General features: G+C 36.9%; 6 protein-coding genes across 10 annotated transcripts; 3 read left to right on the forward strand and 3 right to left on the reverse strand.

Moving 5' to 3' along the window:
* Window positions 1-10,059: 10,059 nt before the first annotated feature.
* On the reverse strand, window positions 10,060-13,393 carry LOC108862849 (putative lipid phosphate phosphatase 3, chloroplastic). 5 transcript variants are annotated; one of them, XM_056986285.1, is made up of 9 exons: window positions 12,937-12,955; window positions 11,893-11,988; window positions 11,473-11,694; window positions 11,295-11,382; window positions 11,106-11,215; window positions 10,946-11,036; window positions 10,672-10,860; window positions 10,541-10,600; window positions 10,060-10,442 (listed from the first exon to the last, which is right to left on the reverse strand). In XM_056986285.1, exons 1-9 carry the CDS (start codon window positions 12,937-12,939, stop codon window positions 10,264-10,266), a joined length of 1,038 nt encoding a protein of 345 aa, XP_056842265.1. In that variant the 5' UTR covers window positions 12,940-12,955; the 3' UTR covers window positions 10,060-10,263. The 5 variants fall into 5 exon arrangements, with proteins under 5 accessions (XP_056842265.1, XP_018492609.1, XP_056842266.1 ...); XM_018637107.2 differs by lacking the exon at window positions 12,937-12,955 and adding an exon at window positions 12,785-12,930; XM_056986286.1 differs by lacking the exon at window positions 12,937-12,955 and adding an exon at window positions 12,785-12,924 and having other exon boundaries at window positions 11,893-12,034.
* A 122-nt stretch (window positions 13,394-13,515) lies between these two features.
* On the reverse strand, window positions 13,516-15,428 carry LOC130495140 (delta(7)-sterol-C5(6)-desaturase 1-like). The gene is made up of 3 exons (XM_056986289.1): window positions 15,056-15,428; window positions 14,114-14,419; window positions 13,516-14,035 (listed from the first exon to the last, which is right to left on the reverse strand). The coding sequence occupies exons 1-3, from the start codon at window positions 15,279-15,281 to the stop codon at window positions 13,737-13,739; spliced, it is 831 nt and encodes a 276-aa protein (XP_056842269.1). The 5' UTR covers window positions 15,282-15,428; the 3' UTR covers window positions 13,516-13,736.
* An 857-nt stretch (window positions 15,429-16,285) lies between these two features.
* LOC130495136 (mannose-6-phosphate isomerase 1) lies at window positions 16,286-18,646 on the forward strand. The gene is made up of 5 exons (XM_056986282.1): window positions 16,286-16,757; window positions 16,869-17,036; window positions 17,499-17,708; window positions 17,847-18,113; window positions 18,190-18,646. The coding sequence occupies exons 1-5, from the start codon at window positions 16,419-16,421 to the stop codon at window positions 18,502-18,504; spliced, it is 1,299 nt and encodes a 432-aa protein (XP_056842262.1). The 5' UTR covers window positions 16,286-16,418; the 3' UTR covers window positions 18,505-18,646.
* Window positions 18,647-18,653: 7 nt separating this feature from the next.
* Window positions 18,654-20,056, reverse strand: LOC108863365 (40S ribosomal protein S7). Its single transcript, XM_018637759.2, has 5 exons — window positions 19,924-20,056; window positions 19,523-19,609; window positions 19,368-19,441; window positions 18,979-19,285; window positions 18,654-18,899 (listed from the first exon to the last, which is right to left on the reverse strand). Exons 2-5 carry the CDS (start codon window positions 19,595-19,597, stop codon window positions 18,780-18,782), a joined length of 576 nt encoding a protein of 191 aa, XP_018493261.1. The 5' UTR covers window positions 19,598-19,609; window positions 19,924-20,056; the 3' UTR covers window positions 18,654-18,779.
* Window positions 20,057-20,555: 499 nt separating this feature from the next.
* LOC108856380 (T-complex protein 1 subunit zeta 1) lies at window positions 20,556-24,218 on the forward strand. Its single transcript, XM_018630163.2, has 15 exons — window positions 20,556-20,807; window positions 20,920-20,983; window positions 21,173-21,308; window positions 21,482-21,633; window positions 21,724-21,771; window positions 21,894-21,986; window positions 22,114-22,220; window positions 22,318-22,432; window positions 22,508-22,594; window positions 22,843-23,047; window positions 23,154-23,248; window positions 23,349-23,417; window positions 23,499-23,606; window positions 23,723-23,841; window positions 23,923-24,218. Exons 1-15 carry the CDS (start codon window positions 20,674-20,676, stop codon window positions 23,996-23,998), a joined length of 1,608 nt encoding a protein of 535 aa, XP_018485665.1. The 5' UTR covers window positions 20,556-20,673; the 3' UTR covers window positions 23,999-24,218.
* Window positions 24,219-24,492: 274 nt separating this feature from the next.
* Window positions 24,493-26,345, forward strand: LOC108861275 (14-3-3-like protein GF14 nu). Its single transcript, XM_018635111.2, has 5 exons — window positions 24,493-24,616; window positions 24,948-25,454; window positions 25,539-25,661; window positions 25,763-25,879; window positions 26,014-26,345. Exons 2-5 carry the CDS (start codon window positions 24,978-24,980, stop codon window positions 26,080-26,082), a joined length of 786 nt encoding a protein of 261 aa, XP_018490613.1. The 5' UTR covers window positions 24,493-24,616; window positions 24,948-24,977; the 3' UTR covers window positions 26,083-26,345.
* The last annotated feature ends 903 nt before the right edge of the window (window positions 26,346-27,248 follow it).

Below are 27,248 nucleotides of genomic sequence, written 5' to 3' on the forward strand. Positions count from 1 at the left end.
ACATACAGATGACTTACTTGTAAGTCTTCTACGCGAACAGATTTTGAAAAAAATTCAAATTCGTACCTTCAACTAGGTGAGATGACTTTGTTTGCACACAGGGTCTTCTCCAACCACCCAGAACCTCAAACGAAAGCAACCGTAAGTCAAAACGAAAGAAATATGGCTCCAAACAATTTTGAATCAAAAGCTTCAGTTTTTTGGATGAATATGGAGAGAAAGTGAAAGAAATGTTGTTTTTAGTTCATAACAATTGAAACAGAGAGAGTGTAAAGAGATTTACGTGCATTAAAGGGCATTAAAAGCTCCAAACAGTTCGTACAAGGTTGTTCCCACTATTCATGGCAGTGGCAATATTGTAAATACTTGAAGAAAATGAGGTTGAGACAGTAAAGAAGCCATTTTCGAAAAAAAAAAAAAAGGGTTAATGGCATTTTCGTAGATAAAATGCAGATGTGGGGTTAAAAACTCAAAAAAAAAATGAGTCAAAAGAAAAGGTTAGTTTTCTGTTTGAATTCAAGTTTTGAGTCACTTTTGCAATAAGCCCTTATAACTTTTCTCTTGAATTTAAAATATTACAACGTGAGTTGTTGAAATTTTGTTTATTTAAGACTTATTCTTGGGTTCACCCCCTAGGTGAACCTTTAGGTTCACCAACCAATAGGATTCAAGTATTTTTTATTTAATATATTTTTAAAAAAGAAACAAAATCTTCTTAAATTATATTATGTTTTTAAAATAAATAGCTAAAAATAAACAAAAACAGTAATAATTGAAAAAAAAGATTTTTTTAATTTTTAAAACTATGATTCATCCAAGGGTTTAGGGTTTCCCAAGGGTTTAGGGTTTCCCAAGGGTTTAGGGTTTAGTATTTAGGGTTTAGGGTTTAGTATTTTGGGTTTAGAGTTTTTATTAAAAAAACTTTTTGCAACTACAACTATTTTTATTTATTTTTAGCTATTTATTTGAAAACATAATATAATTTAACAATATTTTATTTACTTTTTAAAAAGATATTAAATATAAAATACTTGAATCCTATTGGTTGGTGAATCTAAAGGTTCATCCTAGGGGGTGAACCCAAGAATAACTCTTTATTTAATTAGACAATATATATACATTCCATTCATTGAATTACTAAGCATCGATCTTTCATCACATTTTTTTTTTTGAAAAAAATCAAATGAGTCAAACATATACCACAAAATTAACCATTGAATAAAAGCAGTGAAGATCTGAAAAACACACCTGGGGTTTGTGGCAACGCACGAAACACGAAGATCACGCGGAAAACTCGGACACAAGGAAAGATACGACGAAGAAGATACCGCCACCACAGGATTCTGATTCATTGGCGTCTTCATCGTCGAATTCAAGGGCAGAGTCATAGTCATCTCTCTCTCTCTCTCTCTCTCTCTCTCTAGATCTCTCTACTCTTTTTCTTTCTCTTGTGCATGTGTGTGATACGAGGAGAGAGACTATCTTTTAAATAAATATAGAGAGCTGACAAAAGATGGAGTGTTAAACATGGCATCCTTAGATATAATAGTACTGTATTATCTAATAATAATGACAATTATGTCACTAATTATTTGCTTAATAATATACAACAATGAGACATACCACGAGTCTTTTTAAATTAAAGAATTATGAATATGTTGTTGGAGTTAGCTTGAAGCCCAAGTATTGATTTGGATAAATCCTATTTGATTTATGATCTTGAAGGATAAAGATCATTATGTGTTTATCAACTAGGAATAGGTTATTTACTTATCTATATATATGATGTCGAGTGTGACGAGTTATATTAAGATTTTGAGTTGTGAGTTTAACCTAAGGCTTAAGAGAGTTGTTCTTAAAGTCTTGTTGTGTTTGAAGTGGAATAAGAGAAGGACTTCTTGTTCAAAGATCTCGTGTGATTTTATATTTGGTATCAGAGCCTCCTAATAGTTTTCACAAGTAATCATGAGCGACGTCAAAGATATAATCGTGAAAGACAAAGACAAAGATACCGGCCCTCCTTCTGTCAAGTTTCCTATGTTGACATCTACAAACTATACCGTCTGGTCCATGAGAATGACGATAGCTCTCAAGGTCTGTGAGGTTTGGGAAGCAATAGAAGATGAAACGCAGGATAAAAAGAAAAATAATATGGCTATAGCTTACCTGTTTCAGTCCATACCCGAAGCAATGATACTACAAGTCGGTAACATAGTTACTGCAAAAGGGGTGTGGGAAGCAATCAGAGCAAGACATGTTGGTGCGGAGAGAGTCAAAGAAGCTAGGCTTATGACGCTTATGACAGACTTTGACAAGCTTAAGATGAAGGATGATGAGACAATTGACGTTTTCTCTGGAAAACTTGCAGAAATTTCATCTAAAGCTGCATCTTTGGGAGAGACTATTGACGAAACAAAACTAGTGAAGAAATTCTTGAAAAGTCTACCAAGGAAAAAGTTTATACATATGGTTGCCTCGCTTGAGCAGGTTCTTGATCTTAAAACAACTAGTTTCGAAGATATAGTGGGAAGATTGAAAGCGTATGAAGAAAGAATCTCTGAAGAAGTAGAAGAAACATCTGATGATCAAACAAAACTTATGTATGGTGATACAAGTCAAGATGGCTATGGAGGTAACTACAATGGAATGAGAGGCAGAGGCCGTGGTGGTCGTAACAGTTTGAGAGGAAGAGGACGCGGTCGTACGGGATCGTTTTATACACAGAAAGAGGCGTATCGACAGCGTCAGAGTGGAGATATTTCTCACATTACTTGCTTCAGATGTGAGAAACAAGGTCACTATGCCTCAGACTGCCCTGATAAGCAACTTAAACTCCAAGAGACGATTGAAAAAAGAGATGATGATACCCAAAAGGCGGATGACTTGATGGTACATGAGCTGGTCTACCTAAACGAAAGGAAAGTAAATCCTACTATCTTTGAGACTAACCTAAATATAGAGAATGTATGGTATCTAGATAACGGAGCATCAAACCATATGTGTGGGAATCGGAGCTTCTTCCATGAGATTGATGAAACAGTGATTGGCAAAGTCAGATTTGGTGACGACTCAAGGATTAGCATAAAGGGAAAAGGCTCCATTATGTTTGTGTTTGATGGAGGAGAGAAGAAAACCTTAAAGGATGTCTATTACATTCCGGGATTGAAATCAAACATTATAAGTTTGGGACAAGCTACCGAAGCAGGTTGTGAAGTACGTATGAAGGAGAATACACTGTCTCTGTTTGATAAGTTTGGAAGAATCATGGTTCGTACTGCACGATCAGCAAACCGACTTTATAAGGTTGTTCTAGAAGTTGACCGTACCTATTGCTTACAAATCAAGCAATCCTCTGAATCAACTATGTGGCATGCTCGGCTTGGTCATGTGAATGTTGATACAATGAGATTGATGATGAAGAAGAGTCTTGTTACTGGTATACCTGAGATTGAGATAAAAAGGGAAACTTGTGTATCTTGTTTACTTGGAAAACAAACCAGGAAATCCTTCCCGCAAGCAACATCATTCCGAGCCTCTGCTCCACTTGAACTGATTCATGGAGACCTATGCGGTCCGATCTCGCCTCCGACACCAGGACAGAAGAGATACATCTTTGTGTTGATAGATGACCATACACGCTACATGTGGACAGTGTTGTTGAGTGAGAAAAGTGAAGCTTTTGAAAAGTTTAAAACCTTCCGAATACTTGCCGAACAAGAAACACAGTGTGAGATCAAGATGTTTCGATCAGATAGAGGAGGAGAGTTTATATCTCATGAGTTTCGAGACTACTGCAACAACAATGGTATTAAGAGACATCTAACTGCACCTTACAGTCCACAGCAGAACGGGGTCGTTGAACGGCGAAACCGAACACTAATGGAGATGACTAGAAGCATCTTGAAGCATATGGGTGTCCCTAACGACCTATGGGGTGAGGCTATAAGACACTCCACCTACTTGATAAACAGAGTAGCCACAAGAACCTTGGATGGAAGGACACCTTATGAGATGCTACGATCCAGGAAGCCAAACGTAGCTCATCTCCGAGTTTTTGGATGCGTTTGTTACGCCAGAACAGAAACAGTGGGGAGAAAGAAACTTGATGATAGAAGCAGAGTATTGGTTCATCTAGGAACAGAACCTGGATCTAAGGCATATCGATTGTTGGATCCGAAGACTCGGAAGATTGTAGTGAGCCGTGATGTCTGTTTTGAGGAAGAAGAAGAGTGGGACTGGAGTAAAGAAACAGAGTATTCAAAAACAGAGGAGCTTACAGTAGAAGTAAGACATCAAACGAGTGACAAGGAGCAAGAGAATAATTCTCTGAATGGGGAAGAAGACGAAGATATTATTGATACTAATGATGCTAATAATGATGAGTACTCGGCTGAGGAAGATGATGTTCCACAACCTCAGAGAAGGTCACAGAGAGTAAGCTCAAAACCATCGTACCTTGATGATTATATTCTTTTGTGCGAGATTGAGAGTGAACGACTGTTGATGCTTGTGAACAATGAGCCCTACGACTTCAATGAAGCAAGAAAACTGAAAGTATGGATCGATGCTTGCAAGGAGGAGTTGTTCTCTATTGAGAAAAACAATACATGGGAGTTGTGTGAGTTGCCTGTTGGAGTGAAACCGATCGGCCTTAAGTGGGTATTCAAGATAAAACGTAATGCTGATGGGAGCATTAGCAAGTTTAAAGCTCGGTTAGTAGCAAAGGGTTATGTGCAAAGACATGGTATTGACTATGACGAGGTCTTTGCACCCGTGGCTCGAATTGAAACAATCAGATTAATCTTAGCATTGGCTGCTTCTAAAGGTTGGGAGATTCACCACTTAGACGTTAAAACTGCTTTTCTAAATGGAGAGTTGAAAGAAGAGGTGTTTGTTGTTCAACCCGAAGGCTTTATTGTAAAAGGACAAGAGAATAAAGTCTACAAACTTAAGCGAGCTCTATATGGCTTACGCCAGGCACCAAGGGCGTGGAATTTGAAGTTGAACCAGATACTACGGGGCCTGAACTTTCAACGTTGTTCCAAGGAACCTTCTTTATACAGAAAGGAAGTTAATGATGAACTGCTGGTAGTAGTGGTTTATGTGGACGATCTATTGGTTGCAGGGTCGTCTCTAAAGATGATACAAGCGTTTAAGGAAGAGATGGCGTCCAAGTTTGAGATGAGTGACCTAGGTAAGTTGACTTACTACTTAGGAATTGAAGTGCTTCAAGGAGAAAATGGCATTGTGCTTAAACAGGACAGGTACGCACAAAAGATTCTTGAAGAAACCGGGATGGCTTCGTGCAACGCAACACATGTTCCTATGGAAATTAATGCTAAGTTCTCTAAATCACCTGACGAAGGGAACATTGACGAGAAGGAATATCGGCGAATCATAGGTTGCTTGCGTTATTTACTACATACTCGACCGGACCTATCCTTTAGTGTAGGCGTACTCAGTAGGTATATGCAGGCACCTAAGGAATCTCACGGAGCGGCATTGAAACAGGTACTAAGGTACTTACGAGGGACATGTTCATTAGGTCTTCGGTTTGAGCGTGGAGATAAGCTAAGACTGGAAGGTTACAGTGATAGTTCTCATAATGTTGATGAGGATGATGGGAAGAGTACAACAGGTCATATTTTTTATTTTGGGAACAGTCCTATAACATGGTGTTCAACAAAGCAAGAAATAGTGGCATTGTCTAGTTGTGAAGCTGAGTTTATGGCTGCCACCGAAGCTGCTAAACAGGCTATTTGGCTTCAAGAGTTGTTGGGCGAAGTCATGAATGAAGACTGCAGACGGGTGATCATAAGGGTCGACAACAAATCAGCAATTCAACTGACAAAGAATCCTGTGTTTCATGGCCGTAGTAAACACATACATCGGAGGTTTCATTTCATTCGAGAGTGCGTGGAGAATGAACAAGTAGAGGTGGAACATGTGCCTGGAACTGAGCAGAGAGCTGATATATTAACCAAGTCACTGGGAAGAATTAAGTTCAAGGAGATGAGAAGTTTGATTGGAGTGAAAGATGTGAGTGGGTTCAAGCTTAAGGGGGAGATTGTTGGAGTTAGCTTGAAGCCCAAGTATTGATTTGGATAAATCCTATTTGATTTATGATCTTGAAGGATAAAGATCATTATGTGTTTATCAACTAGGAATAGGTTATTTACTTATCTATATATATGATGTCGAGTGTGACGAGTTATATTAAGATTTTGAGTTGTGAGTTTAACCTAAGGCTTAAGAGAGTTGTTCTTAAAGTCTTGTTGTGTTTGAAGTGGAATAAGAGAAGGACTTCTTGTTCAAAGATCTCGTGTGATTTTATATATGTGATGTCTAAATAAATATATCTATATATAAAACGGTAACCGACAATTTCTTTTGTTTGTAATCGGAATTCTGATAAAAAAGTTATTTTTTGGGTATTAGACGATTATTCTATTACTTAAATTTCAGATATACTCAATAACAACCCAACAATCAATAAAACAAAGATTTCTGTGAAATGAATAAGTAACAATTCTGATAAGAAGTTTAGCAGTACCATATTGCCGCTGTAAATAATGTAAACTAAGTAGTAAAATCAACATTAGTGATATGATCGATTTCTTGCACTTTTCAAAATAAAAAATTACTATTAGAGCAACATAACCAATATGAATTTCTCAAAAGTCAAACTATTCCTTTTAATAAAGTTTAGATAACCAATTAATTTTAATTTTTCTTTCTTAAAACAAACCAATAAAAGAACCAGATGGAGCAAAGGGTCTCCGAAAGAGTTTTAAACTATCTTAGAGCACTAATATCCCGGTTTCTCTTGGGAGTTTTTAAAAGAAAAAGTGCATGTGGACCCCACACAACATCAACAAACTCATCGCGAAAAAAATTGGTTTCTCTTACTGTTTACGGGCTCTACGATACGTAGCAGCCCGCAATTAGTACATTTTTAATTTTTTTTAATTCGGACAAAAAAAGATTGGAAAAAAAAAATTAGAAACCCAAGTTGGGTTTTTGCAATAACGATGCTCTTAAATGAAAACTTGGTTTTCATTTTTCATTTTTCTATTTTTTTTAATATGTTTAATTATAAGAAATTGCGTTAGATACTCTCGTTGAAGCTGTTTTCATTATTCTTTTAAGTTATTAAGGTCTCTATTGATATTTCAAAATCAAATAGAGCATTTACCGTTGACTTGGTCGATGACTATAGAAAAGCTATGTAATATTACACTGCTAAATGAGTAAAAACTGGAATGCCAAGATAAAAACAAACCACGTGAAATATCATTTATTCCCGCTTGCATTCACGTTTAAATGTTTCATTTAGTATTACTTTCGTACTTTGAACAAAAAAAAAAGTATTACTTTCGTACAATCAATCATATAGTTAATCATAATTAAATGTAATTAGTCATATACATACTATATTTAAATGCAATTAAGCACAATAATTTATTGTTACAGTAAGCAAAAACAGCACATGGATTGTGATTGGGTTAAGACTTAAGATACTCTTATTTTTTAACGCTGATTTATTATAATATTACAACTATTAGGAATATTATATAGACGATTCGACAACCGATAATACTATCTGTCTTATGAAGATCTACGCCTAACTGCATCATCTGAGCCGTTCTATGAAGATCCACACTTGACCAGATTTACTTGCACTATATTGAAGATCTCTTGTAATTCTTCCTTCCATAATCGCATAGTTACCTGTAATCCTTCATTCTATAATCTGCATAGTTGCCTAATAAACCGCACTCTCTCCGGGACTTGAAATCTGTATTTGAAAAATTCTGCAATAAATTGTATAGTCTGGGAGTTGAACCCCAGATCTGGGTGTAGAAACTTTTAGACCTTAACTATTAGGTTAAGGTGCTTCCACCACTTAAGATACTCTTAACCTGGTCGTTTCAGGCATAAATAAAGTTTTTGTAACGCATGCATGCCGTGCGTTTTTAAACAAACAAATCGGCTTGATTGAAAAAGTTGGCTTATTCATGTTTACTTGCCACGAAGTGTTGAATATATACATGGCAATAACTGAAAATCAAACGTTACAAAACTAATTGCAAGGATGTTCTGAAAAGAGAAAAGAACATATGCAATATAATATTCAATATAAGAAAGATTTCTTATTAATAAGAAATATTTATTTAAAATTATCATAAATAACTACGTTTAATTTTTTGTTGTGTTTTATTTTTGTATTAATAAACATCATTTCGATGTATATATAGCGTTTGTATGAAGAAAAGGTTTAGAAGAAATACTATAGATTAAAACCAGATTTTCATATTTTTGAAAATTTTCCAAAATCCGTGGGTTAATCCCTTCTAAAATAATGAGTTTTCAGTAAATGCTCTATATACTAAGTTTATACTCTTCACTTTAGTTTAAAAATTGCAACCATCATTCTACATTTGAATTAATGTATTCTAAAATATTTTTCATGATATATATGAATCATTTTATTTTTTAATATTTAGTTTACTAAAATTTCATATACTACCTATATTAATGTAATTAGCATTATAAAATCTTCAGTATCAAGAAAAACAGAGACAACAGAGGTTCTAAACCTCTTTGACCATAATCTTATGTCAGTTCTCGATGAAACTATACACTAAAACCAGATTTTCACATATTTGATTTTTTTTTTCAAAATCCGTGGGTTAGCCCCTTCTAAAATAATGAGTTTTCGGTAAATGCTCTATATACTGAAGTTTATACTCTTTACTTTAGTTTAAAAATTTCAAACCACATTCAACATTTTAATTAATGTATTCTAAACTATCTTTTCATGGTATATAGAAATCATTCTAATTTTTTAATATTTAGATTACTAAAATTTCAAATACTGCCTCGATTAGTGGAATTAACATTATAAAATCTTCATTATCTAAAGAAACAGAGACAACAGAGGTTCTAAACTCTTTGACCATCATCTTATGTTAGTGCTCGATGAAACTATACACTAAAACCAGATTATATTTTATGAATTATTACTCATAAATTTAAAAATCCTTATAAATAGTTTCGTAAATCCTAATAAGTGGTTTTATAACTCAAGTGATTCAATAATTTATACCATTTTGATGTAAAGTGGTTCTATAACATAACCAACGAATTTAGAAAACTATTTAGATGTAACGTACAATAATTGAATTTAAAATAAAATAGTTTTAACAATACATATATAATTATCATAACTACACATTTATACTGTAATAACTAGATTTAGAAGAATTTACAAATGATTTTTTATCATGTTATATGTATTATAAATGAATTTATAAACTTTTATAACGATTAAACAAAAGTCATATAAATGATATGTGAACTATAATAAAATGACTTTGTAAGCTAGAATGAAAAATGATTTTAAATAATTTCAAAATATATATAAACGATTTATAAACCATGTGCAGAACTTAAAAACATTAAACAGTTATATTAATAATGCATTACATAGGAATATAATTATTTGTATAAAAGTACACAACCATTATATTTATTTTTATAAAAATTATACTAGTATTTTATATAATTAAAAATAAAAATTGATAAAATAAACAAATTGATGACATATTGTATATTCTTTCTATAATTCTACAATTAGTTACCATAAACCATTATTTGTAATATTACATGTATTATATGGTAATTTTTATTAATAAATTTTAGAATTTCTATTTATTTTTAGATGTGAATAAAATAAATAATTAATAAAAATTTCTAATAATAATGCATTACATAGAAAAACAATTCTTCGTGTAGAAGCCTCTTTGGTCCAATGGTTTGACCAAGAGTTCATTAATGCTTTTACACCAGGAAGTCTGAGTTTCGAATCCCAGTGAAGACGAAATTATGCGGAGAAAAGGCTTATAAGAGATTATGCAGCATGGCGCAAGGAGTACCGTCACGCATGGATCCGATAGGATGGTTCAGGTGAAGTAATGCAGTCAGTGATGGGTAGAATTGTCGGCTGTAAAATCCTCTATAATATTTTCATAGTTTGTAATAGCATACCAGAGTTGAAAAAAAAAAAAAAATTCTTCATTTATAAGCGACAGCAAAAGTCATTAATTATGGTTCAAAGTTGATAAAAAAACCTATGGTTCGATTAGTCCCAACTGAACAAGTGAAAATCAATAAAACTTTATTTAATAGACCTGGGTCTAACCAGTTAAACCAAACCAAACAAAGAATCTACCGAACCAGCTTCAGTGTTTCTTTCATATCTCAGCTTCTACCAGCCTCAACATCTTCTCTCCTCATACTCGGATTATCCACCAAATGTAAACCCATAAACCCTCCGTCTTCCTCTTCACCGTTACCTCCCGGAGCCGCTCCATTCTCCGCTGCTTGCGCTTGTGCTCGTGCCGCCTCCAACACTTGGAAGTAAGCATATGGCCCCCAAGCTTCAAAAATTATCAAAAAAAACTTCTATCATAAATTCACAACAAATCTTTCCAGCGTCCTGTAAATGTAATCCGAGATTCTTTTTTTTTTGTTTTACCTTCGGTGTGATATGGTGGCGGAAAGAATTGAAGATAACAGAACGTAGAGACCACGAGACCTGTAGAAGATGATATCAGTTTGAATGATGTTTAAAATGGGAAACAAGTATGCAGTGTAGAGAGAGCAAACCTAGCAAGCCTCCTGCAAACACGTCTTGCCAGTGATGCCAATAGTCATCTACACGGGAAATACCGACAAGAGCTGCAACTAGCAAAGGGAGTATGACAATGCATAGCTTCGCAACGTGGCCTTTACCGTCGAATACTTGAATCTTCCCTGATAAATACAGCGACAAGAATCCTAGACCCGCAAAAGACCCTGTAAAAAGCAAAAAAAAAAAAAAAAACTATCTTTTTGTAAAATGCTCAAGAAAAATAATAAACAACACTAGGCTTTGTCTTACAAGAGGTGTGTCCGCTTGGGAAGCTTTTGTGCCCTTCCCTTATGACACTTTTATCACCATGGCATATCACATCTCCGAGGCTATCAAAAACCTGAGAAGCAAAATAGATATTCAAGAGACAGAACAGGAATAGTAAAAAAACTCATGGGGGGAAACTTACAGCTTTGCCATCGGGAAAACAACGCCAGAAGAAGTCAGGGCGTGGTCTACCAACAGCATTCTTTATCGAATCAGTAAGTACTGCAGTCACCAGAACAGAGTATAACAGACCTACACATCCGAAAAGGCCAGCTTATTACATACATTTTGATAAATACATTAATCTCCTCCTTTTTTTTAAAGTTCTGACCTAACACCGCATGATGAAGGTCGTATACATCTCTTCTACGGAAGTAAATAGATATGAAGATTACCAATGGCAACAACATCGCATAGATCTGTCATTTAAAGGAAACGAATGGTTTTTAAATTGTGAAAAATGTCTTCAAAAAATGTCAGAACATGACAGTTCATGGAAGCTTACTCACCGGGACAGACCAGATTGGTACGGTGTTACTCTTTAGAGGGTAACTCAGATCAGTCATCATATCTTTCCCGACAAAGCGATAAAACGGGTGGATGATAAGGAGTATGCACTCAAGGATAACGAGTAGTACGAGTATGATCCAGTCATGCATGTGAGTCCTTGCAAGTGTCATTCCATGGGACCTCACAGTGTGAGCGCCTAGCTGTGCTTCTCTCATTTTGTGCTGCTCGGAGACATAAAACAATGACATCATCAGTTAAATACTTCTTTCCTTTTTCTCTTTACGTTTAGAAGCGGTCATAGAGATGGAGACACAAAAACAATCTAAGCAAGAAAGGTGGTACGTGCACCCGTGTGAAAAAATAGCAACATAGACTCAAATAGAAAATCTACTGATAGAGCATGAAATCTAGCGCTCTACCTCTTCTTTACTATAAGGATCTATGAGTGGAATGTCAGATGGTGAGACCCAATTATCAGCAGTCCCTGAAACCTCAGGTCCCCGGTTTGTGACAGCCTAAGATCATCCCAAGAATCACAAACTCTTCCGGGTAACAAGTTTTCTTTTTGAAGGGAAAGACAAGAAACCACCCCAAAATAAATATTCAAGAAACAATATTTTAAGACAAGTAAATCATTTCCTAAACTTTCCTGAGCATGTGCACTTTTAACTCAACTGAAACAAAAACAAAAAAAAATATCGACTTGCTAATGCTTATAGAAGAGGACTTGGTTGGAGAGTCAGTTGATATTGTTAACTGGTACTCAATAACTGTGATGATTGTCATGAATCAACCTAACTCATCACCAAACCAGCCTGCATAAATTGCTAAGTCAGTCACTGCCATAACTAATTGGTTTTCTTCTAATCTAAAAAAATATCATTCTTTTACGTTAACCACTTACTAGTACTACAATAACCATTCCCATGTTCAAGCTGGAAACTAAAGTTATCCACCAAATGATATCACTTATCTACAAACAAGTCTAAAAACAGAACCACAAGAGAAAAGATGAGAGAGGAATCATTTATATGTTGAGGCAAAAAAAAAAGATTAAACAAAACCATGATTAAGTAGATTGCTGTCATCACCAAAACGAATCTGGAACCAAGGTTCACTGACTTGATAGTACTAATGCAAATTAAAAAGTTTAATTGAGACGCTTGCAGGATTCGACAAAAAAGGCTAACTTCACCTAAGCACACAGTAAAAAACATAAAACATTTGAAGGAAGGCATCAATTTGAAGTGAGAAAGTAACCCACCAATTTGAAAACCATTTCCCAAAAATCATTAGCAAGAAATAACAAACCTGAAAAAGCCCCCCAAAATTCAGAAAAGGCATAGTAAGCAGTTAAAAGCACCCTAGCTGAAGAAGAGGAACAACAATAAAGAGAGAAGATCTAGCTGGCTGAAAAAAATAGACAAGAGAGGAGCAAGACAGAAACTGACAGGAACACACACCATCTTAAAATTATTAATAAGTAGTAGTAGATGAAAACCCAATTCAACATCACACAGTAACAGCTGAAGGAGCGATAGGCTCTGTGGGGACAACCTAATCTACACAAGTTGGAGGAGCACTGTCAAATATTAATGTTTTATATGTCTTACACAATAAACAAACAAAAACACATGTGAAAGGAACAACCTTTATTCCTCCACTGATATTCAAAAGAAGTTTTTTTTTAAAACTGAAACTAGAGAACGAAATTTACCGACTCTGTTCGTCGTGTGTTAGGAAAAAACAGAGTAAAGGAGAAGTTTTTTTACCTGACGCTGATGGATTCGCCTTATGGGTTTTGTTTTGATGATTTAGGAAGAAAACTTGGTTTAGTTAAAAGAGAGAGAGGGTACGCGTCTTGATGCATTGATGATGATTACAATGTGATCTGCTGTTTCGGTCTTTGATTGTGTTCCAGTTATAGCAATTTTAGGCCTTATTTTCTTCGGTTGTTATGTTTTTTTTTTTTTGAATTTTTGACTGTTTTCCTTTTATTCTCTTTTTTTTGGTGCCTTACTTGTTTTTTGCGATTTTTACACTGAACAAAAATATCTTCCTTATATGTTCAGCAACCTTACCTAACTCTACCTCTGAATGTTATCTAGACAGCAAAATTGCAGATGCCATAAAAAAAAAAAAAAAAAGGACAGCAAAATTGCAGTCAACATCTCTGAACAAAAAATAACTGGAACGGTTTGACAGAGAAACATAAAAAGGTTGCAACTTTGAACAAGAAAAGGAAAACACAAAAGGGGCATTCTCACTCTGTTTTATAATCTTCTTCTTGTAAGAGAGGGTCTCTAAGGGAGCCAAACATCCAATCCATCCATATGGTGTAATGTCCATAGTTATGCTTGTAAGTGGTGTGGTGTATCGTATGGTACCCTGCACCCATCACAGGCCATATGTTACCGTGGATGCAGTCGTGGATGTTCGCTGTCCATATCGCTTCCATGAACAAGAGACCTAGATGGGTTGTGAAATGAATTGGCACTATGAACAGAGCTACCACATGCGGAACTGCTTGAAGTATCCCGTCTAGTGGGTGGAACGCAAGCCCTGAGGAAAAAAAAAAACCAAAACCCTGCTGAATGCTACCAATCTTTGAAATGACTTAAGAGATTAAAATATACTTACCGGCAAAGGGAGAGAGTGTGTTCTGCTTGTTGTAGATATGATGGGTGGCATGGAGATATTTGTAAAGAGGCTTAATGTCATGGAGCTCTCTGTGCATCCAATAAATACCAAACTCGACTAAAACAAGATAGACAGCGATGGAAACAAAGTAGAGTATCCAGCTGACTTCGCCTATCTTAGAGTAACATTTGGTCCAGCCACTTTCGATCATATACTCGGAGACAGTTGGAAGCAGAGTGTACCAAGGCATCGCCTTCATTGCCACAGATATTTGCAAAAGCATAGCCTTTCTTGTAGGAATGGCATCTGATGACAAAGTTAATAAAAAAAAAGAAAGATTATAAACTAAAACAAAGGACTAACCGTTCTAGAAGATTGAAAGTGATAACTACATATTTTATTACAGGAATTTTTCTAGAAAAAGCTTCATAGAACAAGCAGAACACATCTCTGTTCCTAATATCAAATGAAGTCAAGATTCAAAGTAAACAATCACTGCAACTACCAGTGTATTTGGAGGTAGTTGTAACCAAGCAAAACGTATATAACGCAAGCACAAAGAGTCTCCTCTGCCATAAACTACATCTAGAGAAATAATCAGAATTAAAGAAGTATGGTACACATAGCTCATCAGTTTTTAATGTAATTATTACAAACGAGTTCTCACACCATCCAGATATTTACCAAGACAGAGACAAACTAAAAAAATTAGCTATTGAGGTTGTTATCATGACTAAGAATTTGAACTACCAAACCAAAGCATGACATTCATCATTCAGATGCGACAGTCCAATTGAAGTAACAGTGTGATAATAGAAAACATTTTTTTTTTTTTTTTGAAAATTGACAAGAACCAATTAGAAGATGGCAGCATCGAACAGATCACTAAAACTTCAAGATCGAGATCACCACAGGAAACTAATTAAAGAATTAAAAAATCACCTCTGGGGAGATAAACGTTAAGTTTGAGGTAATAGATGTAGAAGCACCAGAGAAAGCCTGAGATGAAGTAGAGCAAGGTTCCGGCGAGGTAGTTCCGGAGCCACGTCTGGAGAAAATGCGGTAAAAAATCCCATAGATTCGACGGCAAGAGGTGACTCAGAACAATGCGATTGTAAAACGATGTTTCTTCCACAAACTGCATCAGATACACACTGTCCACCGCCATTTTAATCCACTGTCTGTTAAACTGGCGATCTACGCCGCTGTTCGGTGCCGGAAAACGAGAGAATATTCGCCGGGGAAGTGTTTTTTTTTTTTTTTTTGGTGCTTAACCTTTGTCCTGAAGTGGAACAAGTCAATGGATGCCAACACCTTTCACACTCGGTTGCGCTGTAATGTGTTGGCCCACTTTGATTTTTATATTCTTCCCAAACGTTTATTATTTTTCAAATCGAACCTTGTACTTCTATATAGAGTCCGTAAACCCACCACGTGCGGTCCGAACGAATTAATAGGCCTGTGACCCTATTTATATTCTATTGGGCTATAATTAACTGATAAAGCCCAAATCGTCTCAATGCAACCAAACAAAATTGTGTTGTACATACTTCTCCTTCAATATTTTCTTTTTTTTTTTCAATATACTTCTCCTTCAATATTTAACTTTAAACTTTAAAGCTACAAGCATAGAAACATACTATTTTAAAAAAAAATACAATTAATTTTATTTAGCTAGTTGTCATACGGAGATTGAAATCTATGTGATTTTTTTTCTTTTTGCTGGTGAAACTCCTCTAACAATTACGTACCACGTATATAATATTGGGCAAAAATGAAGATTTATTAGCTTAAATAGAAGCTTTTTAATATACTAAAGAGGGCGGCTAGATCTTTTTCCCCTTTGTTGATTCTATTTTGTCTATATATTTATTGATATGTAAAGACATAATTTGGAATTATCGAACGTTTTTATAATTTATTTTAGTTAAATTTTGTCGGTTTATTACACAAAGACTTATACAAAAACGTGAGAGAGTGAGTCATCGTGCAGTCCACGTGGACAGCTAGCAACCGGCCCACAAAGCACGGACGACGTTCAATCCGTCGGCAAAACACGTGATTCCTATAAAACATCTGTCACTTTCCCACCTTCTCAAGCTAAACATCCCACCCCCACATTTATAAATAATTCCCCTTCTGGACCCCATACTTTTAAAAATTGCAATCATACCTTCCTCTGTTTATAAATTTTTTTAAAAAAATCCACGATTCAGGAAGGAACTCTGAGTCTTCTTCCATGGCCATTGGCGCTTAGCTTATATACTCGAGAATAAACTCATCTCCGGGGAATTCGATTCGTAAAATGGAGATCGCTACTGTTCTCAAGGCAAATGGCGGTTGCGAAGCGGATCGACGACGGCTCCGCCGATTGAGATGCTCCGTCAAGGATTACGCTTGGGGCAAAATCGGGTCGGATTCGCTCGTCTACAGAGTCCACGCGGCGAATTCCGATCGAGAGATCGATCCGACCCGTCCTTACGCGGAGCTATGGATGGGGACTCACGAGTCCGGTCCGAGTTACTTGGAGGATGACGATGGCTCCGATGGCGTGACGCTTAGATCGTGGATTGCTGAAAACCCTGAATCTCTCGGAGATAGGGTTTTGGAGAAATGGGGTTGCGATCTCCCCTTTCTCTTCAAGGTACATTGTTTAAAGATCTCTCTGCTTTTTTTTTTAAAAGGATTTTGCAGAGTTGGATCTCTCTCTACTGTTTGTTGTTATGAGAGTTGCTGAATTGTGAAATGTGATTAGGTGTTGTCGGTGGGAAGGGCCTTGTCGATTCAATCACATCCGGATAAGAATTTGGCAAAGAAATTGCATAAAGCTCATCCCAATCTTTACAAAGACGACAATCACAAACCTGAGATGGCATTGGCCTATACTCAGTTCGATGCTCTTTGTGGGTTTATACCTCTGCAGGTAGCATTGCTATCACTATTTTTTATCGTTCTCAAAGTATTTTGTCTTTTTAATGTAAGAGATTAACCTTTTTGCAATGGCTCTCACTTAATGTCTCAATTTCGACAAGTATAACACATGCTGTTTGATCTGTCCAGTCTCATTTTCATGATAAGAATCGTTTACATTAGTTATTATGGTTAAAGACTGGAGCGTGTCCTCCTCTACTGCTCTAGGTAGGAGTAAATTTTGAGATTAGATATAATGAAGATATATTTCGGTTTGTTTATGGTGTTGCGCATGATTAGTATAATCACTTTTCTCATTTTGTTTGAATGTATCTCGTTACCAAATTTTTTGAACCAAATCGATATTGGAGAGTAGCTCTATGAATCTAAGTTGTTCAGTTTCAAAACTCCAGGAGTGGTAGCTTATTTTTCAGAACTGAAGGATTTAAGTTTGTTCTTGTGAAAAAAATTGCAGGAGCTTAAGAGTGTTATTCGTGCTGTTCCGGAGATTGAAGAGCTTGTTGGAAGTGAAGAAGTAAACCAAGTCTTCTGCATCAGTGAACATGATGAGGAGAAAGTCAAATCTGCTGTCCGAACAATCTTTACCTTGCTAATGTCTGCAGGTCCCGACACAACAAAGCAAATTGTATCCAAACTAAAACACCGTCTGCATATGGAGAGTCAGGTCAACCATCTAACTTCCTTATTACCGTCTATTTTGTTCAAACTGTTTGACTTTTCTTTCTTTTGTTATTAATTCCTCCTCTTGCAAATTGTCTTGTAAAGTGCCACTGGCTAAATGATCCCCGTGTGATTAATGCAGGAACGCCATCTGACAGAAAAGGAGCGGCTAGTTTTGAAGCTAGAAAAGCAATATCCAGATGATATTGGGGTCATCTCTGCATTCTTCTTCAACTATGTGAAGCTCAACCCTGGTGAAGCCTTATACCTTGGTGCAAACGAGCCTCATGCCTACTTATTCGGTGAGTGCATTGAGGTCATGGCGACTTCAGACAACGTAGTACGAGCTGGGCTTACTCCCAAACCTCTGGATATTCAAACACTTTGTTCCATGCTCTCTTATAAACTGGTAAACCTTTTAACTTAATAACCAAAGTCAAGGTCTTTCACAGCAGAGTTACTGAGTTCTCATTTCTGAGTTTCAGGGCTTTCCTGAAATCCTAAAGGGGTCAAGGATTCGACCATACATCACAAGATACCTCCCGCCTTTCGAGGAGTTTGAAGTTGATCTCTGTGATCTTCCCTGTGGAGCCTCGACGGTGTTTCCCTCTGTTCCAGGCCCTTCTCTTCTGCTTGTACTCCAAGGTGAAGGAAGAATGTCTACAGACGCTTCAGCAGATGAGATTTCAATGGGAGATGTTCTGTTTGTACCTGCAGATACTGAGATTCACTTGAAGTCTTCATCTGACTTGAAGCTGTACAGAGCAGGAATTAACAGTAGGTTTTTGGATTCTCCATAGTTGAACTACATACTGTTATCAGTGAAGCTTTTCTTCATTTTATTGTATTATTATTATACAAACTGTGTCAATGCACTTACTTGACCAGAAATTCAATTCGTTTGTGAGCTTATTTATGATAAATGTTTCTGAAATTTTAACTCTTAGAACAGCAGAAAGGTTTTGTTAAATAGAAATTTGAGGAAGACTGAAGTAACTTGTACTCGGAAACAAACCAGAATCAAAAGCTCTCTAGTCGACAAAAAAAACAAAGAATAGAACAATCATTCATCTCTTCAAGCTTCTGTGACTGGGTACTCGAAAACTACATCTCTCCCTGTAAGTTTCCTGTACACACCGACCATTGTCTCAAGCTTGTACTCAGTGTTGTTCCTTTCCTTGGGCTCCAAAAACACCTGCCAAAAATAGAAACATGTTAACTAAGAGCTTAACATAACGAAGGATCAAGCAAAATGTGTTAGCTTTTTTTTTAACCTTCATGATCTTGGTGCCATCAACACGGTATCTGGTACGCTTTCCGACAATCTCAGCAGGGTAAGCAACATCCTCAAGCATAGCTTCATGGACGGAAGTGAGAGTCCTGTTGCGTGGTCTCTGAACAGCAGAGCCTTTCTTCGGTGGACGCATGATTCTTCTAGTGGCAACAAAGATAACATCTTTGCCACTGAACTTCTTCTCGAGCTCTCTGACAAGACGAGGATGGATCTTGCGGAATGCTTTCCTCAATCTGAATGGAACGTAGATCACAATAGCCTTGCGGTTGCCAGAAACATCCATCTGACTGCTCAGAAAAGGGAAAAAAGAAGAAGAGATAATTCAGCCAAAATTAAAGATCATAACAGCCACTAAAAACAAACACTTACACAGCTTGGTTAATGTAGAGATCTTTCAAGTCACTTTTCAACTCCTGGTTGGTGTTTTCAAGGTCAAAGAAAGCCTGCGAGTAACGAAAATCAATGAGCAAACCAAGAAAAAAAAAAACAAGCCGCATTCACAAGATTAAGAATGAAGCGAGAACCTGAGCAACTTCCTGTTCGAAATCAGTTGGTGCAACACCCTTATCCTTGTGGATCTTGTTCTGAGCAGAGAACATCTTGGCAAGATTCTAAAACAGAACACAGAAATAAAATTAATCCAATCAACATTTTGATTGCAAAAGAAACAAACCCTAAAGGAAGTTGTTAGCTCACTAGTGACAATGACCCTACTACATTTCTCAATTGATTACAAAAACTAACACCTTTTAAGCAGATCACTCTACTTGTAACCCTAACCAAACCCTAACCAAACCCTAAATGGCTTACAGCTCTCACTAAAGCTAACATCTTTATCCAAACAGAGTGAGAAAACAACGATTAGCCTCCAAAAAGCAGACCTAGCCCCAACGAATTCGTAGAGTAATAATACACTGAAGCGTACCAGATAAAACGTCAAAGAACCCTAGAAGGTGGTGGTGAAAAGGTTTACGGCTTGCTTGAGCTTCGTGTTCAAGAGGCGGCACAAATCTGGTGGAAGCAAAGGTTTAAATATCAAGGGTTTTCCTATGCTAATGGCTGATGTTATCAACCTAAATGGGCCGTTGATAATCAATGGGCCTTATATACAGTATATTAGTTTTAAGAGGTAGCCCAGTTTTTTTTTTTTTTTTGACAACAGCCCAGTTTATATATTATCTTACAAAAACGACATCATTTAAAGCAGACACCTTGTTGTTCCCCGAACAAAATTCTGAAATGGACCAAAAGCTGGGTCTGATCTTTTGGACATCATTTGTATAAAGGTTTTGTCCTCTTTCTTTAAACTTGTGTAATGAATCAACCAACAATCACTTGTCTTCCTTTCTTTGAACTATATGATTTTGTATCATTCTTCATTGATCTGTGTTTCATTGTACACTGTATAGTTGTTTCGAGAAGTTAATAATCCCCACCTCATTCAACACATTTGAAATTGATATGGGCTTAGGAACAACATTTTGGGCCTTCTCCTCCTTCCCCTCTATGACAATTCGACGCCGTTTTATAGATCTACGAGATTCATCTCGAGTTTCATTTCGCAACTTCGTTAAAATTTCAAAGAAGAAACAAAAGAGAAAATCTCAGAAGCTCCCAGAAAAGAAAAGCCAAGCCCTAAATCTCGTTCGACGAATTCGATCTCTAATCATCGAAAATGTCTGTGCGTGTACTGAATCCTAACGCGGAGGTGCTCAACAAAACGGCGGCGCTTCATATGACCATCAACGCCGCTAAAGGTTTACAGGATGTGCTCAAGTCCAATCTCGGTCCCAAGGGAACCATCAAGATGTAAGTCTGCTTCTTAGATCTCTATGTATTATTATAATCTCGGTGTGTGCCTTCGCTGCTTTTCGTATCCGATATACTCTCAATTGATTTAACGCGAGTGTGTATCTATCAGGCTTGTTGGTGGTTCAGGGGATATCAAGCTTACCAAGGACGGTAACACGCTTTTGAAGGAAATGGTGAGCTCATTAAAACTAGATCTATTTTTTTTCTTACTAGTGAAGTGTGTTGAGAATCTTGTTACTAATTTCAAAAATATTGTAACGTGACTGACCTAGTGACCTGCTCTAATGGATAGCTATTTAATATTGGGATTAATTAGTTTGATAATGCTTACAGAGTTCTTCTGACTTGCTTATCTTTTGCAGCAAATTCAAAATCCCACAGCCATCATGATTGCGAGGACTGCTGTTGCGCAGGATGATATTAGTGGTGATGGTACTACTTCCACTGTCATCTTCATTGGTGAGCTCATGAAACAGTCCGAGCGTTGCATCGATGAAGGTTTGCTCAATTTACCTTGTTTCTGATTTGTACTTTAATTTATTGATGATTTTTTTTTATCCTTCTCTGTATCTGTTTTAAAATACAATTATTTCTTCTTTAGCTAACTTGTCATGTTTTGTTTAACCTCGGTGAGAAATGGTCCTAAATGAGAAGTCTTTAATGTGTCTCAGGAATGCATCCACGTGTCTTAGTTGATGGTTTCGAGATTGCAAAGAGAGCTACTCTTCAATTTCTCGACACTTTTAAGACACCTGTCGTTATGGGTGACGAGCCTGATAAAGAGATCCTGAAAATGGTTGCCAGGACCACGCTTAGAACAAAGGTATTCTTCTTTTGATGATTTCTATATATCATTTCGTTACAACTTGAGTTTTCTCTTCTAACTGCGGCTTTTCTATTCTTGCTGTATTAGTTGTATGAAGGCTTAGCTGATCAACTCACTGATATTGTTGTTAATTCGGTAAGTTTACTGGTAGTCCTCATTTAATATCATCATGCTTTTTTACATAATTATACTAATCTATGAATTAGTTTTGGTTGTCAAGATTGTTTGTCTTATTCTTAGCTTTTCTCTCATTACAGGTTCTCTGCATTCGGAAGCCTGAGGAACCTATTGATCTGTTTATGGTTGAGATAATGCACATGCGCCATAAATTTGATGTTGACACAAGATTGGTATGCTTGATTTATTGGAATTTAAGTAGAATAGCTTGCATATTGGAGTAAATCCTTTTGCTGATCGTGAATCATATATGTCAATGCATCCGCTGCTAGATCACATGGATTGTTTCTCTTGTATTAGGTTGAGGGGCTTGTTCTGGATCATGGTTCAAGACACCCTGACATGAAGCGACGTGCAGAGAACTGTCACATCCTTACTTGCAATGTGTCTCTGGAGTATGAGAAGAGGTGTGTAACAGAAACCTTTGATTGGTTGTGAAAGATTAGTAGTGAGAGAAACATTCCGTGTATCATTGATTTCTTAGCCTAACTTTGTATATCTCAGTGAAATTAATGCAGGGTTTTTCTACTCGAATGCGGAACAAAGGGAAGCCATGGTTACTGCAGAGCGACGTTCTGTTGATGAAAGAGTCAAGAAAATTATTGAGCTAAAAAATAAGGTGGGCTGAAACTACTACATCTAAGCCATATGCTGTAACGTTTCAGATATTTTACATGGTCTGTTTTCCCTGCAGGTTTGTGCTGGTAATGATAACAGTTTTGTTATCATTAATCAGAAGGGTATTGATCCCCCTTCATTGGATCTGCTTGCTAGAGAAGGGGTAAGCTATGACTAATCTTGTATCAATTTCCGCATCCATAATTGTGAAATCAAGTTAAGTGAAATGTTAAGGCAAAATGAGTTGAAACAAACGGAGAAAAGGTTTTCCACTAAGAGTGCTCACCTAAAAGCTTTTAGATGCATGGATCTTTCACTTAGCTTGTCTCTCATCGTACTCGTGTGTCGTGTCTATAAGTTGTTACAGTCCATTTATCTTTTATGTTTCTTTACGTTTATTTGTTTCTCCAGATAATTGCCCTTAGAAGAGCGAAGAGGAGGAACATGGAACGTTTGGTTCTGGCATGTGGGGGAGAAGCTGTGAACTCCGTTGATGACTTGACCCCGGACTCTCTTGGCTGGGCTGGACTTGTCTATGAGCACGTTCTCGGGGAAGAGAAGTACACATTTGTGGAGCAAGTGAAGAATCCTCATTCATGTACTATCCTCATTAAAGGTACAATGGCTTAAACTTCTATCTCTTGACGGGTAAGTTTTGAAGGTCGGTTTTTCTTTTGACTTGCCTTGTCATTGATCATCCATGAATTACTTGGTTTTTGTAGGGCCTAACGACCACACCATTGCTCAAATTAAGGACGCTGTCCGTGATGGTTTAAGATCAGTTAAGAATACATTGGAAGATGAGTGTGTTGTATTAGTAAGTACCTTCTTCCTCAAAAAGATCAAAGACAAGTCCTTTTCGGTGTGATTGTTGCTTCTGTATTCTTATTGTTTGTCATGTTTGCCTATTCTGGCAGGGAGCTGGAGCTTTTGAAGTTGCAGCAAGACAGCACTTGATCAATGAAGTCAAGAAAACCGTTAAAGGAGTAAGTATTAAGTAATATCCCACTGCTCCAATACCAACTCTTGAATTTTTCGGTTGCTAATGTGAATTGGGCTAATCGCAGCGAGCTCAGCTCGGTGTTGAAGCTTTTGCTAACGCTCTTCTGGTGGTTCCGAAGACACTAGCTGAAAATGCTGGGCTTGATACACAAGACGTTATCATTTCACTTACGGTATATTAGACCTTTATTTCCCTCTTCGGTTATCAAATAATAATTGCTCCAAGAGGACAACAAATATAAAAGTGTTATTGTGGGGTTTATCTAATGAATCTGTATTGTGTAAACAGAGTGAGCATGACAAAGGAAACGTGGTGGGACTAAACCTGGTGGATGGAGAACCCATCGACCCTCAGCTTGCTGGTATATTCGACAATTACTCGGTGAAACGCCAACTTATCAATTCAGGGTACGTACAAAACCAAAACGCAAACGCTAGAATTAGAGTTTGAATAATGATTAGAAGCCTGAATTGGTAATCGTGTTGCAGGCCGGTGATAGCTTCGCAGTTGCTATTAGTGGATGAAGTGATTCGTGCTGGAAGGAATATGAGGAAGCCTACTTAATAAAACTACATATGGATTGTTTGTTTTCACTTTATGCTTTTGTTTCCTCTTCTTCTTTCTAGGTTTTTGAGTGTTGCCATATGGAAATTATGTTTTTGAGCTTTCTTTCTTTTTTCCCATGTACCTTCTGTTTGTCATAGGTATCTTGAATCTCTGTTTTTTTAGTGAGTGAAAACATTATGAAATCTACTCTAGTTAATTTGTTTTTCTTTTGTGGTTCTACTCCTTTCTTGTTTTTTTTGCTCTATTCTTTCTTTATGTTCTTGTGAATTAGGAAAGATACCAAACTTTCATGGAAATGGGAGCAAACGATTATTTTCAAAATAATAAAGTTCAATTTTCCGACAATGCACGGTAATACTTTAAGATTCAATCACATAAAACGGGATATCTGGGCCCATAAAGTTTTTAATTAATATTTCCCGGTCTTTGACGGGTCAACGACGATAGACACTTGTCATACTCTAATTGGGCCTTTTCCCATGTACTTTCTCAGACAATCAAAGCCCATCCTTTCCTTTCCTTTTCTCCCCCTTTATTTCTTCTCACAGTCCTTCATCATTTTGAGTCTCAAGACTTCGAACTCGACAATCCCTAATTCCCAAAACTCCCCTCTCGGTAAGCTCCTCCAGATCTACCCTCTCTTTGCTCTTACTTCGACGAATAGTTTCCTCTGTTGCTAGTTATCGATGTTATCGTTTCGTTTTGTGGACTTTAAAACTTCCGTTTGCTATGTTTGTTTTTTCTCTTGCCTATTGCTCGTTGTTATAATCTTAGATCTGAGCATATTCACGATCGTTACTTGTGTTTCCTTCGCCAGATCTTTGTTATGAGTATATCTTTTGACTTCGAGTGTTAGATTTATTTGTATCGTTGACTGATCTGTACGATATGGTAGTTACAGTGATGTTCACGAAGTTTGAAACTATAATTTTTTTTTTGAAAACAGGATCTCCAACAAGAGTGTGATTACGAAACGATGTCGTCTACAAGGGAAGAGAACGTGTACTTAGCCAAGTTAGCCGAGCAAGCCGAGCGTTACGAGGAGATGGTCGAGTACATGGAGAAAGTCGCCAAGACCGTTGACTCCGAGGAGCTCACCGTGGAAGAGAGGAACCTCTTGTCCGTCGCTTACAAGAACGTGATCGGCGCTAGGAGAGCTTCGTGGAGGATCATCTCTTCCATCGAGCAGAAGGAAGAGAGCAGAGGGAACGAAGACCACGTGTCCATTATCAAGGACTACAGAGGGAAGATCGAGACCGAGCTCAGCAAGATCTGCGATGGGATCTTGAACCTTCTTGATTCGCACCTTGTCCCCGCTGCGTCTTTGGCTGAGTCCAAAGTGTTTTACTTGAAGATGAAGGGAGATTACCATAGGTACCTTGCTGAGTTTAAGACTGGTGCTGAGAGGAAGGATGCTGCTGAGAACACTCTCGTTGCTTACAAGTCTGCTCAGGTAAAAATGTTTTTTAAGTTTTGATGTTTGAGACTTGAGAATGGTCGCTTATGGTAATGTTTTTTTTGTTCTTCTGGTGTATAGGATATTGCCCTTGCTGATTTACCTCCAACTCATCCGATTAGATTGGGACTTGCTCTTAACTTCTCTGTCTTCTACTATGAGATTCTCAACTCACCTGATCGTGCTTGCAATCTCGCCAAGCAGGTTTGTGTTTTTAATTTTCTTTTTTTTTTTGCTTTGTGGGATGTCATTATTTATGCTATCAGACTTTGTGTAAGTTTACAGGTTTTGTGTTGTTTTCACAGGCTTTTGATGAAGCAATCTCTGAGCTGGACACATTAGGAGAAGAATCATACAAGGACAGCACGCTCATAATGCAACTTCTCCGTGACAATCTGACCCTCTGGACTTCTGACATCAATGTATATATACATACCCTTTTGTCTCCCTCCCTAACATCAACTCCTATCTATATACACTATAAAGCATAACTACATGTGTTTAGGAAGTTCGTTCATGTACTGAGCGTATAATTTCAATTTTGCTCATTTTACAGGACGAGGCGGGTGGTGATGAGATCAAGGAGGCGTCAAAAGACGAGCCTGAAGAAGGGAAACAAGCTTAAAACCTTGAAATGACCAAAGCGAGCGAGGGCTTTACTTATGGGATTTGGCTGTTGTAGTTTCTTAAAAACATATGATATGGGGTTTGTTGTTTGTAGAAGCAGAGAGAAGATCATCATTTGATTTTCTCCTTTGCAAACTCTGAAACTCTGTTTGGTCTTTCTTGTTTGGTTTTTTCTTCTAGTGTTTTTGAGTCTTTGGTCTTACTCCGTTGCTTGTTATTATTTTGATTTCTTAGGTAGCGAAGAAACAAAACTTTCAATTATTGCTTTGGATTCAACTCTTTTTTTATTTTGCCGCCAATTAACCTTTCTAGTTAAACCTCTTTGGAACTTAGGTGTGGAGTAGTGTCCACAAGAGCAGAGATCGCAAATAGGGAACCAAGAATTTACACTATTATCAAAACTGACAGTTTTATTCAACAAAAATTATGAAACGCCAGAGAACGTTCTGAAACAGAGTAAAGTCTATTGATTATCACTTTCTGGTGAAAATTAGTTACGGTCTTTGTTTTAGTCTTGAATTGGTTCATAAACTTACTGCTTTTGTGTGTGTAGGTAGCGAAAGAGCTTTATAATTATAGAACATATATCATGTCAGAGTAATTTGGTGACACAAAACAGCAGAATCATTCTACTGATAGTGTTATGTGGAGAAAAACTTTAGTTTAGCCATTGGAATCAGGCTGTGAAGAACTTTACAGAGAACGTTCTTAAGGTTTTGTCTGATACAAATCCAGAATATTTCCGCAGGTTTCAAGAAGATCAGCAAAATGCATAGGATACGTAGAAGTAGAACGGAGAGACCTTGGATACCTCAAAAGGACACACGTCAAAAGCGGTTTAAGCATTTTTTCTCTCTGGTCATTACGCCTGAAAGGTAATTAATTATAGAGTTCAACTGCCAGCTTGCTTTAGATATATGGTTTCATTAAACCTGATATCTGGTTTAGATATCTGCTTGCTTTAGATATCTGGTTTCATTCAACTGCCTGCTTGCTTGAGATATTGACTTCCCTCACTTGTTGATTTGTCTGTCTGTATACATCTTATGGAAACATAAACATCTTATGGAAACACAAACTTTCTGTCATCTGGAAGTCGCTTAGTTTACGGTGAAAGAAATTTCTCTAATATTGATATAATTTGTGATGATAGAGATCTGTAAA

Source organism: Raphanus sativus, chromosome 5 (assembly GCF_000801105.2).
Source record: "Raphanus sativus cultivar WK10039 chromosome 5, ASM80110v3, whole genome shotgun sequence".
In the NCBI taxonomy this organism is placed as follows: Eukaryota; Viridiplantae; Streptophyta; class Magnoliopsida; order Brassicales; family Brassicaceae; genus Raphanus; species Raphanus sativus.